An 18,302-nucleotide genomic window follows, 5' to 3' on the forward strand; every position below is an offset into this window, starting at 1 on the left:
GACCAAGTGATATATATTAACTGTGGGACTTCCGAAAGCTTCGTGTGAACATTGACTGTGAATTTCGGGTGAACTGTTAAGTGAACAGAAACTGCGAACAAGTGTTTTGTGTATATTATTATTATTTTTTTTTTGTAGGTTACAGAACTTTGATATCTCTCTCTTCAGGAAGGGGGGACTATGTAATGATGCGATCATTACTGGATCCTTTTTTATGTTATAAATTGTGTATGTCTATGTCCTGTACGTTTGAGTTCTTGGCCGTTGGGGAGCGGTAAGTTTCCAGTAACGGTTTAGGTCATTAGCGGGGCCTATAAAAGGAAGGGAAGGCAGCAGTCGGCCTCAGATGTTTTGGTGCGATACGGCGAGGTAAAGAGGTGTCTCTTCTCTATGGGGCGAAACGAAGACTTCTCTTGATAATATGAATAGGCGGATACTTTAACTTTCTTTCTTTTAATACACACACTTGCTCTTTTCACATTATTTCAATAGTTTATTTCATGTGGGAAACCGGGTACACAACACACATACCTTCAGCCACCTTTTTTGGTACTGAGGGTTATATTTTTTTTTACTCGTGGAGCCAGTGGCTACGCGAGTCTACACACTCTCTTCGGGAAGGGGGGACAGGGTAAACCGGAATGTAATTTTGCGAATAACGGCCAAGAATTAACTTCTGTAAATATAATATGAATAAACCTATATATATCTAAAAGGAAATGGGCGTTAAGTTGTAATTTGAAGAGGTACGTGTCTATTGCCTAAACTAGCATCCACAGAACTTCAGGTACTGCAAGTTTTGAACCTCGGGACAAGGATTCAAAAATGTATGGTTGTGTATATTGTGTATGTTGCTGAGAATCAGCTTAAAAACACAAAATATACCGTTACAAAGTTTATATGTTAGTCTTCAGCTGTTCTAGTTTTAGGACTTAACATTCCAGTTTTTGAATACTATTACTGGCATTATTGAAAATCCAATTTATGTTAGAGGTAATATTTTTTTTGTTTCACAAGCAATAGTATAATCGTTTCAAAAATACATTCTGATTCATTATTAGGTTATTTAAAAGTTTGTATTAGGTCCACTTTATGCTCAGATATGCTCTGTGCAATGTACCTTAACCAAGGTTTGCATCTGGGATCCATTGATTACAAAGCAACTGTATTACCACTACATCATCGAGGAGACTACATTAGGGTATTGATTTCGAGTAGACTGCAATGATGAGTTGTAAAGAAATCATGGGCACCTAGAGAAAATTTTCCAAGGGGAATCAAAATCAAAAACTCATGTCCTTGATCCTTGAGTGGAGTATATTAACGTCATGTGTTCATGGCATCAGAAGAATGAAGCATTTTAATAGAGAGAGAGAGAGAGAGAGAGAGAGCTATTGAAGAAGCAATAGAGAATGAGAGAAAGCAGCTAGAGATGGAGAAAAATAAACAAGTGAAAAAAGAAAAATAGAATAAGGAAGAAAAAGAGACAGAAAACTGGAGGGAACAGAAAAATAAATGCTCAAGAAGAAAGGAGGAAGGCACACGCAAAAGATCCTAAAATTAGGAAAGGAAATTCAAAGTTATAAAGTAGATACAAGAAAAGGAAAATGGAAAATATTTGCAACTAAGAGGTACGAACAAAAATAAATAGCCATTTTTTCCTTATTCAGAAGGCTGTGGGCATCCATGGGTACATCTAATAGAATATTTATATATCTAATCCAATAAAATATTTTATTTTCAAAGCAGAAATATTGACTGAAGTTAAATAGACAAAGAACTAATGACATGAGCACATGAAAAAGCTACACTCCCTGTGGAATCGAAGTCAAAGGAGACCCAAAACAAGTTCATTCATCAGTTCTATTAGTATGGGTTCTACCGAATTAAGAAATGTATCTAGTCTATCTTATAATACAGGGTTAAAATTACTCATTTCAAGACAAGAATTGTGTAAAAATGAATTTATTTGTCACTGAAATTGCATAGAATCATTTTGCTCTAAATCTGCAATAGTGAAAATAATGCCCTGCATCTCACAAGCACACCTTAGTGAATACATTGTTGTAGAGTTTATTGGACAAAGAGCTAAGAATTCTATACATTAACACCAAATTCATTATGAATAACAACAGTTCACTTACTCTTTGGTAACTTTGTCTTTTGTATATTCCATAATATCTTCCATAAGACTATCAGAGAAGTCAAAAATACTAGCATCTTCCGGATTTGAAAACATTCGCCAATGAGGAGTGAAGGATGTTTTGTTAACTAGCATTTCTGGAACAAACCACCCAAACCTGAAAAGTTCCCAAGAAAAAAAGCATTAAAAATACAATAAAAGATAAATATCAGTGGATGAGTATTCCACGGTAAATGTCAATTTACCAAAGTTTTGCTTTAAAATGTTAAAAAAAAATTAAAGCAGAATATAAACTATAGCTGTTATTTAATCACAAAGTTCAGTTTTTCACATAATATTGGTACAAAAGCAATGGAAACTTCGAATTTTGCATAACTTCCAGGATAATTAAGTGTTGCATTGCATTTTTGCAGACCCCTTTAACAATCAAAATGCCGGAAAAGTATTGGTTGGTATCGGTATATAAAATCCAACCGATACTTTCCAATACCGATACTACATCGGCATCAGTATTGGCTCAGCTCTATTAATCATTCATTTTGTACAGATTTTTCACCAAAGAAATTCACTGCTTTCTAGGTAATTCCAATGTAATAATTTTGCAAAAGCTCTCAATTACTTTTATAATTTGAACATTCAATCAAAGATGTTTTTACCCTTTAAGCTAATAGCAATTTTTTATAAACTTTCCGTTTTCTTCATGCATAACCAATCCCTCTTTTGTAGCATTAAGTACTAAAGTTTAAAGAATTGCAATATAAAGTTGGAAACAGATCTGATCATATTTTGTGCATATATTAAGTGTGTATTTCTCACCTTCCACCAGGACCTAGACTTCCACACTCTTCTATATCATCATACGTGTAATGTTTCACATCTGTATCAGGTGATATCCAGACTTCAAGGTTCACTGGCTTAGGTGTCCTACAAGAAATGGCATAGATAATACACATAATAATTATTTTAGAGACTAAAATACCTGTTTATTGAGTGACAGAGTAAAGAAAATGCAAAGCACTAAATATGTAAGGGTTGTCAAAGAAGAATAAAAATATCATGGATTGACAAAGTTATAAATGAGGGAGTATTGGAAATCTAAAATCAACAGTAAAAATTCTGAAAACATGGCAAAAAAAATAAGATAGGATCTCGGAAAGGAATATATTGAATAAATAATAATTGAAAAAGTTTGGGAATTTCACAAACTGAGGTACAAGCGACATGTCACTTGAAATAAACCAGAAGAAACAAATGCAGCCTTTCCCATCAAAGTGATGCTACATTCTTCACATGTTGCTTGTCACTTTTGTGTCACTCGGACTGGGTAATTATTTTCCTAGATTGTGTGTTGTATTGCCTCAATCTGTTTGGCACCTATGCCCAGGAAATATTCTTTCCAAACTAGAAATGGGAAAATGCAGTTTGAGGTGTAGCACCACTTGCCACTTTGCTGTGAAATCTCCATGTAGTGACTTGTCTCCTGTCGCTTGTCACTTCAGTGTGTGATCTCCCTAACAATATGAGTTACCAAGAAATTTTAAAAAATGGATAAAGATAGGCATAGATGGGAGCTACAGCAAACCAATCAAAACATTGATGATCTAATATGTACTTATATTTCGTTACCTTGCATGAGAGTAGATGAAATTGATGAAGGGACAGTCACAAAGAACACTCATGCCCAGGCCAGGATTCGAACCTGGGAAATTTGCTCAACCACCCAGCCGACAATGACAGACATGATGTGTGCTGCAGTGAACATTAAAACTATCTGAGATATTATTGGCTGATATCAGTAATTACTTTGAATTGATTCATTATGGTATCAGCTACTGTAAGTCATATCAAAATAAGATGAATAGTGAATCTTACGAGTATATTACTCCATAATTTTCTTTTCTGAAGCACGACAGGTTTTAATATATGCTAATTTTGTTTTTATTTATTAATGATACAAAACTTATTGTTACAAGTTTAAGTGAAAAATTTTGATAGAGATCTTACATGTTTGATATCCTCTCAAAGAAAGACATGTTGAAATAGTCCTCTCGTACTTTCACAGAAACATTTGGGTAGCCCATTGGTTCTTGAAGTAGAATGGAAAATATATGCGTAGTGATTTGATGCGAGATCCTTTGCGATGTCTCTAGCTGGATTGCCCTGGTTTCTCCTCCATAGTTGAAATACCTCTTTGGTCTAACCTCTGAAGAAATAAATAGGTACGTAGAAATACAATATTCAATGTCATGCTTGTACAGAGTTTATATTTATCAGCACTTGAATATAGGTATATTATTTGTTGTAAAATTTGTGTGCATTTAGGATTAGAAACTTTGAATTTTAAAACTAGTAATACTAAGAGCCTTGTGCATTTATCAGAAAACGATAACACTTTTACTGTATTTATAACTTTACATAGTAAGAGAGAGCTTCCAAATTCAAAATCCTCAATCAATTAACATAGAATATATTTACATACCAGTGAGATTTTTCAAACACTTTCCAGCAACTTGTTGTGAGAACACAAGTAGAAGCATCATCAAAAGGATCACATGGTGCAGCATTTTAGAGTGTCACACTCCAGTGCTACCTGTTAGGAATGAAAAGAATACAAAGTTTCAATAAAGGTTCATATAACTACAGAAAAAGAAGCTATAAACAACAGTGACATGCACTAGTGTGGATTTTAGACTCTTATAAACACATCCCTTGTCTTTATATGCATGTGATCTATAGGAAGTCAATTTTTATATTTTAACAATCATTTTTTGAAACATTTTTTTTTATTATTACCAATAAGATCTGCGGAAAATAAACGGTTAGCCACATTCACAAATAATGTGAATCCTCTACCACAAAAATTATTTACCTGGATTTATGTATATGAAGGCCCAGGGCTAACAGCATGGTGACGGACCCCTATATATAATTTCAGTTCTAACGTTTAGGCTAAGTCATGACAGATGTTTAGTTCTATTTTTATCATATTTCAAATATATTATTTTTTATATTTTTGTGACCCTCTACAAGATATTTTCCCCCCTTGTAGATGTTCCTTCAGCAGACAAGGGGTGCAACACCTCCTCCCTAAATTCAGACCTGAGAAGAATCTGTGAATATATTTCAGTAGGAAGAGAAAGGTGTAGCAATTCATGACGTTAGAATTGTGAAAAGGGAATGATAACGAAGTACCGCCGTTAACAAGGTCACACATTATTCCATTTTCCTTGTTTATCTTCCATCTTCGCTGTCGCGATTAATCTAACAGTACAAATGAGTGGCGTTAGAAACTAACAGTTGCATTGTTGCAGCTCGCATTCACTCGTTTCCCTGTTTTCCATGTCACTTTTACCGTTTTAGTTCTCGCTGCAAGAAAAGTACCGCAAATCAATAATTAAGACTATAATTAGTTTCAGCTGTATCCATTCCCAGTGTTTAATCATTTCCTTTTGTCATTCATCATTGTCTTCACTCAAACGAATTGTTTGTTGCAAGCGTATGACGTGGAAATTGTTGAGTGGGGGTGTGTTTGCTCGGGTTCTGGGTATAACTATAGAAGTATGGTATCCCCCACTTTGAGCACTGGTTCTCGTTCATCATGCTATGTGCCTCCACCAGGTATCGAACCCAGGACACCTTGATTACAAGGCGACGAACGTAAGGTAAACTTTCCCGTGCATATAGCACCGTGCCATGAAGGGACATTTAGGGAATGGGGGGGGGGGGGTTAGGGCCCCACACATTCTAGATCTCGGCCGTTTTGGAGGTGGTGTAATCAGCAGCACGCTCCGGCCGTCTTTACTCCCGCCCCCAGGTACCAATTGATTTGAGGCTGGGTGAGCACCAGCGACACGTGTAGCTTGGAAACTAACCCTCAACCTTCAGTAATCAATGCAATCTTTCGAACCAAAGTGACACGAGAAGCTGCACCTGTCGCTCGGACTGAGGCGTTTTCTCAATCGTGCATCTTGTCGCTTTCGGTGTGAACCCATCCTGTCGCTTCGGTCTGAAATCTTCCTTACATGTAATACCAACTTCAACAATATTTTTATGCAATTATTTGCTATTTCATAATTAAACATCAGTTAGAGCAACATAAGCAGCAGTATAAAAGCACCCATAAGGTAACTGTAGAAAACCACGGGCGATATATTGTTTTATGTATTAAAAAAAAGAATTTGCTAAGTAATCCGTTATAGTGATAATTTTGTTTCCTTCCGTACACTTATAGTGAACTGCTCTGAAAGAGATTTGAAACAAATTTATAATTCCAAGCTATGGGGAGGGAGATACTGCTTTGAAAAATGACTTTCTTCCCTTGTCTTAAAAATCTGCGGTCGTTACACTATTATTATTATTATTATTATTATTATTATTATTGAATATTGATAATTTTCTTGTTGGAATAACTTACAATCCAAATTTTCGTGGAGAGATGTTGCTTGTTTCTGCAATTTGTATTTATGTTATTTAACGTCGCTTTCCTGCCACTTGTGGCCACTCGCGACGACGGAGATGGGTGATGATTAGATGACATTGATCAAGGGACACTCATAAAAAACACCCATGTTCTGGCCGGGACTCGAATCTGCGAACTTCTGTGGCGAGATCGAAAGTCCAACACTTAACGCGCTCAGACGCTGAGCCTGGTTTTTTTCTTGTAATGAGTGTGTTTATCTTGTATCATAGTTCTCACCAAAATGTATGTTTTCATATGACGCAATTCGTAATCACTAGCTATAAAAAATAGAGTTAAAAAATGAATTCGGTTTCAAAATCAAAACTGTTACGTTAAATTACAGGAATGTTTCGCTTGGGCACTCACTGGGTAAGGAGTGGCTGTAGATACATCAAAAGTGTATTTGCATCCTTGCAGACATGCAACTCAAATTACTTTCCAGATAAAGCTGGTTGCATATCATACAGGGATATAACTGCCTCTTAAAACAAATTATCCATGAAAATGTAATTGTGTTTCCCATTTCCTTATATTCGCCTGCCCTCCATGGTGAAGTGGTAAGCCAGGAGAGCAGGTTCCAGGTTCGAATCCTGGTCATGTGTCATCATCCACTTCACTAGTTAATCATTACTCATCATTGTTCCGACTAGCCCAACAGGTAGTGACGTAAACTTTCCGAAATAGAAAGAAATATATAAAATAGATGTTGCTTGCGAAAACATTAACGCCCCAAGAAATGTAGTACGCATATAGGTGCGTGATACGCTTCCCTTTTCGGCTACTATTGCTGGCTTTTCACCTCCCCTCCGACTTTTCCAAAAAAAACTAAAGCTATGCCAGTGGGTGGGCGCGTGAGGAAAGGGGTGGTGGGGATGAACACGAAACTTTTTTTACGCCAACAGTGTCGGTCTTATTCTTTAAAAGATGCAACTCAGAATTTCTGTATTTGTCTTTTTGGCTACAGCCGGATTGCGCACACTTTTCCGGTTTTATCAGTGGTATCTGATAAGCCGTCGACAAGCTGTCACAATGTACAGGATTGCGCACAAAAAAATGAGGCGATGTTGACAGATGTAAAATGTTCTCAAGCCGTTCTCACTTTTGTTGTGTTTGTTTGTGTGTGTGGACTTACACGTGTTTTTGCAGTCATTAACGTAACCTAACCTAACTTTTGAGTTTGAGTAAATTGGTATGATTTACTATTTTATTTTTAATTTCTCTCTCTCTTCTTGTCTAAAGAAAAAACAGTTTTGCGCACAGACTTTTAAAACTATCAAAGTGGCAACGTTCGATCAAAATCTGTGCGCAAAACAGGTCAGTGAGATTTGTCCGCAATCCTGGATCTAAAGTGTGCGCAATTCGGTTGCGGCGGTCTTTTTGCTATTTAGTGTCGCTTTTCTTCCACTTGTAGCTAATCGCGACGATGAAGATGTGTGATGAATAGATATAATTGATGAAGGGATAAACAAGCACAGCACATCCATGCCCAGACCAAATAAAAAATCGACCACATAACGCGATATGTCATCGAGCAGACATCTAAAAATTTCTATCTTCATTCATTTTCTAATGGGGTTGTTTTCAGATTTCAGCTTTAAAAACAAATATCAAATGTATCTTTTGTGCCTATCGGACTATTAAATGCAAATCATCGAATTTTGCTGTTGGTTCGAACGCGGTACCTCATGGTTACAATAAAATAATACTCAGTGGATCAACAGCCCTTTTGAGGGTCTTGCCAATGTTTTCCGTTAGCGGACAGCGCATCGAGTCCCATCGCCGTTTGTAGACCGGAGTCGCTCTTTTTTTTCTTCGGGTAGCTCCCCAACGGGCTTCATGATGAGTAAGCACCAAAATGTTTGAATCTTCCACAGAGGATCGAACCCGGGACCGCTCGCACAAAGCGAGAGCGCTAACCATGTGGCTACGTAGGAGCTTCACATTAGTCTAAAATCGGAGAGGTACCAGCAAATAAACCCATGACGCAGTTTCAAAACTTTGCCATTGTTAAACGTGTTTAAAATATAATAAATAATTAATGAAATGATGCACACGCCAAAGTTGCAAGCATGTGACTTATGCATGTTTTGAGATAAGCAGCAGAAGTTAGCATCCCGTTTCGTGTTAACGGCGTCATTTTTCCTGCTCCCTTCCTCCTGCGCACTTCCCCTCCTTTGCAGCAGATAAAAATCAATCTGTTCGAATAACGAATGTGCATGCGTGTCTCCTATGGGATTGAAGAGAGGAACAAGCCTTTTCAAGTCCGTCTAGCCTGCAGACACTTTCTTTCTTCTTGGCAAGGCCAGTGTCAAGGTCGACAAATATTGTTTGTCTTTTTTTTCCGCAGATTCGCAGTCTGCCATGTTGAATCGAGGTGACGTCAATCTCCTCCATCTTCCTAAGGTTAACGTGTTGTTGCAAGCGAAGAAACGAAGAATATGGGTGCAGCTTATTTGAACAACGTTTTAAAAACTCTCATGTTCGCAGTTGCCTACTTTTCAAAGACGTCATTCACTTCTTTCAAAACTTCGTCAAATAGAATGAATGTTCATTGATAATGAAAAAAATCTTAACATTAGATATTTTCACAATTGGATTAATCACCACGGAGCAAATTTGTGCATTTGAGAAAGAAAACAACAAATAAATAGAGCATAAAACAATGTACAGTGGGGTCGGCCCACGTGACGGAGCGGTTAGAACATCGCGCTGCGACGCCAGGGGTCCCGGGTTCGAATCCTGGCTTGGACATGGACGTTTGTGATGTCTATTCATAAATTTCATCATATCATCACTCATCCCCATCTTCGCAAATTAGCCAAAAGAGACACAAGAAGCGAAGTAAAATAAATCAAATAAAAATAAAAATAGAAAAATGTAGTGGGATCCATGAGTATTACCGTGCAAATTGTCCATGACTATTTTCATTAATTTTTCTCTTGCATCCTATGTGTTTTTAAGTTATGGATTTTTATGTATGATGGTGCAGAAGTTGTCTGCAGCTTGTTTTGAGTTTTCTTTTAATTCTTGAAGCTCTTATTGTGTCAAATAAAGTGCACGAACATGGTGATGGACAATTTGCACGGCAATACTCATGGATCCCACTGTACGTATGTATTTTCAACCTCACTCGAGGTAATATATAATTGTGTGTGGAGTGCAAGGTTCTGTGACGATTTCGTTGAAATGAAACGGTTTAAATGTGTCAAAATACAGTTGATATACTTCTGGTTGAATACATAAACTATTTACCTATAAAAATTAACTGGGTAATCAAGGCCTTATCTGCCATTCTTCTTTGGCTCTCCGAAAATGCCCTTCCTGGACAGTCGAACACATCCAAATTTTCAATACTATAAAACGTCCGCCCGTAAGAAACATCATGCATATGATGCATACGTAACGATCGCAGACCTTATCACACAGAAATCTACATGCCAGAGGTTTCTAGACTCGACATCTTAATGCGTCGTCGTCTTCTTTCCATTATTTCCCCATCGTACCGTAGTTATTTTCAACACACTATTCTTTTTCCACCACATGAACGTCAGAAACGGTGGCATGCCCAAGCATTTCGCAAGTAGGATCAGTCCGTAAATGAAAGAGGATTATGGCTATTTTTTATTTGTAGGCTTTTCATGTATTGAACATACTCTTTTTGAAAGGAAAGTTGCCTTCCACAAACACACGGGCCGAGGGGACCACGCATTATAGCCTGTGTATAACATAGTGCTTCCGAAAGAGGAGTGTGGGTTATTTCCAGTGACTGCTACCATACAAGAAGGTCAAAGTTCAAGACTGTTTACATTGGAAGTACTTACGGAACATTGGCAATATTTATTTTGGCCTGTATTTCAGTCAGTGGTGGTAGGTATGTATGCAAGCTCACAGTCCTGTCTCCTTATATTTTATTTTTTTACGTGGGATATTACTGGGCATCGCGACGATGAAAATGAATCAAACATGCCATCTGGTGGCAAAATCGTGTCAGAATATATTATATTCGATTCTATAATCGAAGAGAAAGATCGAATTACTGACGTGAATGTGGCAGAATTATATTAAACGTGTTTGATTTGGTTTGATTTGGTGTTTTAAGTCCACTTTATGCGCAGTAAGGCTAATCGGGACTGTACCTACAGTTTAAAGTGGGATCCGAACCACTTGTGCCTCCACCGGGTATCGAACCCGGGACCCCTTGATTACAAGGCAATGACGCTACCACTGCGCCAAGGGGGAGGCCCTATTAAACGTGTTGTTTTGAGGGTAATGACCATTATAATAATATGGTAAGTTCTACTAGATGATTATTTATTAAGCAGATTGCAGTTAAGTGGACAATCGAAGGTAAGTCATAATCGAAATCTTAAAATATTAGACGATTGACTTATCCTTAATATACACTACATCTTTTATTTTCATGTGTAATGTAACCAAATGTTCCAATTCGTAATATTAGTGCAAATCACCTTGACATTCATGCATCAAACCATAACAATATTTTTATGAGCAGAGAGTAATGTTTAGTATAGTATCATTGTAGTAGCCTATATGTGATCTAGCAATCATTACATGATATGCAAGAAAGTCAGTTAACTTAGTTTTACCGACATGAAAATTATCAAATGAAGAAACTAACGGCAGAAGTAGTGTACTATATCATTTTAGGGGGGCGACTATGCTAAATCTTATCTACAAAGGGAAATATACTGTCTTTGCCCCCCTAGTTTTGGAACCCAATCGCCGCCACTTTATCTTAAGTTGAACCTATCGGTCGGTACATTTTTCACTTGTAGCCTACTTCGTTCATTTGTAAAGTGAGAATTTCATGAAAGTTTATTGCGAAAGTCATAAATGCTTGGACAGTTTCGTAGTATATTTTTTAAAAGGTTACAAAACATTGCAAAAAGATCCAAATAAGCAATGCAAGCAAAAAAAGACAGATTCAGGTCTGCTCCGCCTGTAATGGCATTATACGTTTGACCGTTTAAGATAACTGCGTATTTTGCCAAGGACGCGGCACGAGTCCAACCCTTGCACTGTTCACCTGCCAGTTCGTTGGCCTTGAAGCATCCCACAACAAAACAAAACTTCGTATCGCGAGTTCAGGTGCACGAGAAACAAGGTAATTTCTTTCGAACACGACTGTCACGTCACTGAACAAAGTAAAGCATTCCGAGACCTTTCATGCTGCATTCTGCGGCGGTTCCTGTTGCTCTGTGCTTGCTACGTGAAAAATTTTGCTTTTGAGGCTTGCTTGTGCAATTAGGTCAAACAAATTTGCTACAAAAGCATAATGTTAGGAGGACGACGAGATAGCTGTAGCTAATTCAGCATTAACTGCCTGTTATATATATTTACTACAACTCTATTTACGAGGGGTGATTAATAAGTTAGTAGATTAAAGTTGAAAACAGTAATTTATGTACACTCTCGCAACATCTACAGATATATTCCCAGATTCCTTGCGACACCTCAAGCATAATTCTGCATATAGATGATTTATGAGATTTATTATTTCAATTTAAACAATAAACTAAACTATTTTTTATAATAATAATAATAAGGTGTGTAATTCGTGCGCTACATTTCAGAGCTTATATTACGTAATAGTAACACAACCTTTTTTTTTAATCCAATCAATGGTTGCATAATATAGCTCCGAAACTATACACGACTTAAATTATTTAAAATAAAATGAAATGTTTATTAAAGTAATATAAATATATCTAAACACAATACTTATATACATTTATTACATCGTCACACTAATTATGTTTACACAAGACGTAAACTTTACATTACTGAAAACAAAAATTTGTGTACAAAAGTTAAAAGAATGGCAATGGCAATGTCAATTCACAGCACGAACAGATCATCTCTGTCACATCATTATTAAGGGAAAATAAATATAAAAATATTTGCTTCTAGTTTTACCAATTTTTCTTGCACTTTCCACAGCTTCTCTTGCGAAAAGCAACTTAACAAAGTTAAGGGTTGCTGTGCAAAACTCACAACTTGGAAGCTAGAGAAATCAATACTTACATCAGACAAAGAGGCAAAAACCACTAGGAAAATCAATCCACGGCTAAACACGAAGCGTCCTAGGAGATTGGGAGATCAAAAGGAGCTTTCTGGGGGTTCGTTGATTAAGCCTGTCGCAAGCTTGGTAACGGTTCTAGCGTCCTTTCACTCAAGCATGAACAACCCAGCTGCTTTGCGATTGTCCCAGGTTACTTGGAAAATCAGCTTCGAAGTGCAAATTACAAAGCTCCGATGCTAGACATCTGGTGTTCGAATTCTTTTCAAGCCAAAGTTATTCTTTGCCTGCCTTCATGCTAGTTGTGCAATGTTCGTGCCGGTCTCTTTGGGTAGTTCGTTCTCTCAAAGAACCAAATAAAATATTACTGTTGTTTTTTGAACAGCTTTTTAAAAGTTTGTACATCTTTTTGGAGAAACCTACCTAATCTAAAATCTATCCTTAGCAACAATGTTCATTGTTTGCATTTATTAGACATGGTACTGAGACGATATAAAAAAATCGAGACGAAATTGACAACAAGCCCTTCGAAACTTAGCGAGGCGGCTGAGAACGAGATAAATCTGTGTAAAATCGAGAACGAGACAGACATTTACAAATCGAGAGAAGACAGAGACATTTTCAAGTCTCGTCTCTGTACTGTTCTTAGTACTGATGTGCAACATCTTTATTAAAGTATATATATATATATATATATATATATATATATATATATATATATAATGTAAAAGTAGATTTACACGCGTATTTTCATAATTGTTGTATCTAAAAGGGAATCCAGATTTTTCTCCTTTGGGCGTTCTGTACAGTAACAGTTATTTAACGTCAGGGTTATAATCAAATTATTAAAAAAATATATTGGCCCTGCTTTATAAGACTTTGAAAATGAAATATTTAATCGTATTTCTCCTTTATATTTCTGTATTTTTTGAAGGGATATGGAGGAAATGTTTTGCAACCCTCTGAAAAATGCATGAAAAAAATACTATTATTGCCTCTTAAGCGGTTAGATGTGCTCACAAAGGTATTGCAGAGATTTAATTTCACTTATAGCAATATATGCCTAGGTCTTTTGAGAGCGTGCCTTTTATTAACCTATTTTTCGATCATTCAACGTGACACAATAGGCCTTGGAAATGGAACTACGCAGGAGAGAAGCTGCGCAATCGGGTGGAATTGAAGGTCCTTTTATTACGGAAATTTAATTTCATTAAGCAGAGGATAAATTAAAATGAACGGGACGCCAGTTAATCATAGGTCTCCCCAGCACTCTTGAAATTACACAAAGCTTCTTCGAGATTATTCTCCGCCTTATCAAAGTCGAAGTAAGGTTAATTGTACGTAAGATGTTCGCCTTATAATTAGTTATTTCGTTCGTATACGGTTTTGTTTACCCGCATCAGTGGATTTTTATGAGTGGATTCAAATTTAAGTACGTATTCACTTGGATTCAATCTCGGTTAATAACTTTCATCTATCTTGTCCGTATTGGAGAAGTTGCTTTAAAGAGATTAACAACAATGGAATTTACTATGTTATTCATCTCTCAAGCATAATTGAGGCATGACAGCATACCATACCGGTGGTTTGGAATTGATCTTTTGAAATGTTATATTAAACACGTACGTAGTTTATACACCTAGCAACCTCCGCAAATGTGAACCGCTGAAATTCCTGATCATATGTCTCCCAAAAGATGCATGGGGTCATAAGTCCGATCCCTGACTATATGCTTGTTTGTTTGTTTCCTCATCTAAAGAACCAGTGCTCCACTCATCTTCATCGTCCTGGAGAGGTAGCGAAATAACGTAATATAATCGACATATAAGAATCATTCCACTTCTCTCTGTCTGTCTGAGTTTCTCTTACTATCTTTATAACTTTTTTCTCTTTTTCTTTATTCTATTTAGATTTTACCTAGGGATTGACGTACTTGGGCTCTTCCATGATACAGAATCCATGTCTTTGAATTGCTGTAGACTTATAGTCAACCATTTTTTTCTAGACGGCAATTCGTTATACTTTATACTCAAGGAGATTCAATGTGTTTTCATGATGCTTGACCGACTCCGGAAATCTGGAGCCTATGAGATACTGAATATCAGATCTCATGCAGCGTTCTGCTACATAGGAGGTTTCATCCATACATGACTCAAACTGACCATGCTTTCAGCTACCACCTAAGGGTTCATTTGAAATATATTCAAAACTCAATCGAATGACTATTTTACTCATATTGTGTGGATGGGTAATACAGTTAGATTTTTTTTTCACAATACGTCGCTGCAAGATGATGTGTTTCTCAAATGTATGTACATGCCAATATCAGCGAAACTGACTATCGAATACCTAAATAAAAGCTGCGATGACAGTTCTAGAGAACCAAAATTTCCATTTTGCTTGCTTTGCGAGTACTTTCTCTCCTTTCACCAGGAGAAAGCCACGTGTCGCCTTAAAAAGGGAAGGAATGTGTGAATATAAATTGATCGAAAGAAGGGAACTTGCCAATACGGGTTTACATATTCCACATATTTGTTACACACACTGTTACAAAACCAACAACTAGAAATAACAAAACACTACGGGATTTTCGTGTGCGTCGTAGTCTCCACTAACCGATTTATTAGACAATCACTTCAAGCAGTGTATTTACGTACCGAAAGCTGTTTGGCATTCAGTTTTGTCTGGAGAGAACTGGCTGGTCTTCGGTGTCATGGAGATTCCCGTTTAAGCCAGAACAAGTTAGAAAATTCCCCCTAACTGGGTCGGCAATTAACTTGTCTGTTTTTGTTATTGATTACTTTCAGTAGGTTGCGGCTCAGCATCACGTAACAATGAAGATGCGTAACAAAAGAAGTGCATATAGAAAGAGCAAGGAAGTATTCTCCACACGGGGACCAAAAAAAGTCAACTGTCACGAGTCAAATCTTATTCCAAGTAAAGACTGAAGGCACCTCTCCTTTCACAGTTTTTATTATTATGATAATTATTGCAAAAAAACTAATCTTTGAACTCCTACAAACAATAAAACGACGCAATTTCAAACAAATGCAATTTGATAGTGCTCATGATCGTTCAAATTACGTACACCAACTGATTATAAACTATTTTAAATATTGGATTTCGCAATGTATATAATTTGTATACCACATTTATTATTGTAATAATAACCTCTGGTCTTTCAAAAAATTGGAGCACTTTGAAATCTGGTGCATATAGGCACATGCTTCAAGTAAGTGCCTTATTTAAGTGCCTCATTAAAGATATATTGAGCTCTTTCTTATAATTCTGCCTAACGGTTTGAACCGCTGAATTGTGTCCCTGGTAATCAAACACAAAACCAAATTTGGAGGAAATTTGACTCACTAAATGAGCATTTGTCACTCTACAAACGTATTGAAATGTTCATGTAACAAGCCAAATTAATTCATGTGAAACTATAATAGTGTTGATTTTATTATTATTATTATTGCCATTTAGAAGAATTAAACTAAAAACTGAGTATCACATTGAGGAGAAATAATAGCATACGTACTTTATTTGTTGTCATCACTGAACCTTCTAGGTCCTTCTCAATGGTCGTCGCCTTGTAATCAAGGGGTCCCGGAGGATTCAATACCCGGTGAAGGCACATAGTGGTTCGGATCCCACTTTAACTGTAGGTCCAGTTTCGATTAGCTTATCTGTGCATAAAATTAACTTAAACTTCAAACTTTAACCTTCTGATTAATAACATACTTTCTCTGTCTATATGCATTAAGCACTATCTTATTTCAGTTGATGCATTTACTGTACTTTTTTTTCTGGGTATGTCGTTTCTCATAAATTTTCCATTTAGTGACCCTAGGCCAGCGGCTATTTTGTTACCTGATACATTGAGAGGTTGCTAATGGGTGAAGTCTCTCGGGCAATTAGATTTTACTTCCCGGTTCCATCGTATTGGGGAGGGGGAATCGATTTCTGTTTCATTCAGCTGCGACCTTGGCCCTTCCTCTATTCTTCGCCCCTATAGGGCACGCGCTATAGAGTTAGCGGGGGTCGCTCCTCGCCGACAGAGGGGTAGAATGTAACCCAGGTCACGACTGCTTTGAGCGAGACACGCCGCCACATTCCAGACAGATCGACCGACTGCACCCTCTATTCCGAGGAACCCTGGGGGAGGTTTGGGGAGGGGGGGGTGAGTGCGGAAGGTTTGTTTCCAGACGAACTGGAATATGGGGTAGACGGCTGTCTGCTGTCGTTACCAAAATAATGACTTTGTGTATGTTCTGGTCTGCAGCTTCGTTTTGACACCCAATGCGTATGTGAACTTGTCAACAGAGAATATAAAATGAAAATAATTGTAATTCCAATTGTTATTTTGGTCGCCTTTCTCTTAGCAGAAATTCGACAGCCTAGTAAGAGAGTTCCGAGCTGTCAGTGAACATGTCGACCTCAGTGGCAGAGTGGTTAGCACAGCGCGCTACGCTACGTCGCCAGGGGTCTCGGATGGATATACTTTGTGAGTGTCCCTTCATCAATTTCATCACAGCATCACTCATCCTCATCTTCGTGATTAGCCAAAAGTGGCAGAAAAGCGAAGTAAAGTAAACTAAGTCAGCCAATCAATCTAGCTGTCAGTGAACGTTTGCTATTTTTGTAGGTTGTGTTGCCTCTTGAACCAACCATGGTAGGTTCGTTACCATGGAGATGATTTTGTTTTTATGCATTGCCAAACAAGTCGAAACGGTTTAGCAATAAGGGATGGGAAGGGATGCAGGGGTTTATGCTGATTATTCCTTCTTGGGAGGTGTAAGTGCGTATTTGGGGTAAATTTGTAGCCACATTCGGCTTTGTATATATATATCAAAAAGTAGGTGCTTAGGAAATTGGAGGTGTTTGGGTGTGTAGATAAATAACTGATGATATATGTGATCTTTTTATCTGCTTGGCTCAACTGGGGACAAATGTTGACTGGCCGAAAGGTCGTTTATAACTGAATGCGAAGCAATTGAGCGACAACACTACTATCTTCACCCTATTATATATCTACTTTGATCACGAACAATAGATATTAATTAGAAACTAACTAAATACAAGATTCGAATCGAGGACGCCTGGCGAAGAAGTGCGAGATGCTAAGTAATGCTGTTACAAGATGCCACAGGCCCCTGGAATTCGAATCCAGAACCCATGACCTACCAATATTTCATGCTAACTGATAGAGCACGGAGATAGACTCTCCTACAAGTATGAGGTTATCCTGTAAATATTCCTTTCAACAAGGAGAACTGGGCTCATCGAATACTAGAGTTGACGAGCTGTATCTTTGCGGGTGAACCCTGCCCAATACCGGCTGCGCAGTAGCAAGGGTGAGGAGCTACCGGCTGCGCGTCATTATCCTTGCGTTCTGTCCTTGCTGTCGACCACCCAAAGGGTGAGTAGATGGCAACTACATAAACGTATCTCTCTCACACTCTGCGCGGAGTAGCCAAGGCCACCCGCAAAGATACAGCTCGTCAACTCTAGGGAAACACGACTAGGCATTTTGTACTGGGGGAGACGTAAATTTAAAATAAACAACTTTCGATTAGTTCTAAACTTGTACAGACTCCAAATCACGGTCAGAGAAAAGTAATGATTGACAATACAAAGCAAGGTTGGCCTTGGTCGATCTAGTT

The 18,302-nt window shown here is 37.6% G+C and overlaps 1 protein-coding gene across 1 annotated transcript in view; it reads right to left on the reverse strand.

The window, feature by feature from the left end:
* LOC146001543 (uncharacterized) overlaps positions 1–18,302 on the reverse strand; it is a 184,387-nt gene that overhangs the window by 36,837 nt on the left and 129,248 nt on the right. Inside the window, exons 2-5 of the mRNA XM_083138993.1 lie at positions 4,623–4,733; positions 4,148–4,346; positions 2,960–3,067; positions 2,145–2,300 (exon numbers count right to left, since the gene is read on the reverse strand). Coding sequence (XP_082995119.1) covers positions 2,145–2,300; positions 2,960–3,067; positions 4,148–4,346; positions 4,623–4,707 — 548 coding nt within the window. The 5' untranslated portion in view covers positions 4,708–4,733. The remainder of the gene's footprint in view (positions 1–2,144; positions 2,301–2,959; positions 3,068–4,147; positions 4,347–4,622; positions 4,734–18,302) is intronic.

The sequence above is a fragment of the Lepisma saccharinum genome, chromosome 17 (assembly GCF_977018435.1).
Source record: "Lepisma saccharinum chromosome 17, izLepSacc3.1, whole genome shotgun sequence".
Lineage (NCBI taxonomy): Eukaryota > Metazoa > Arthropoda > Insecta > Zygentoma > Lepismatidae > Lepisma > Lepisma saccharinum.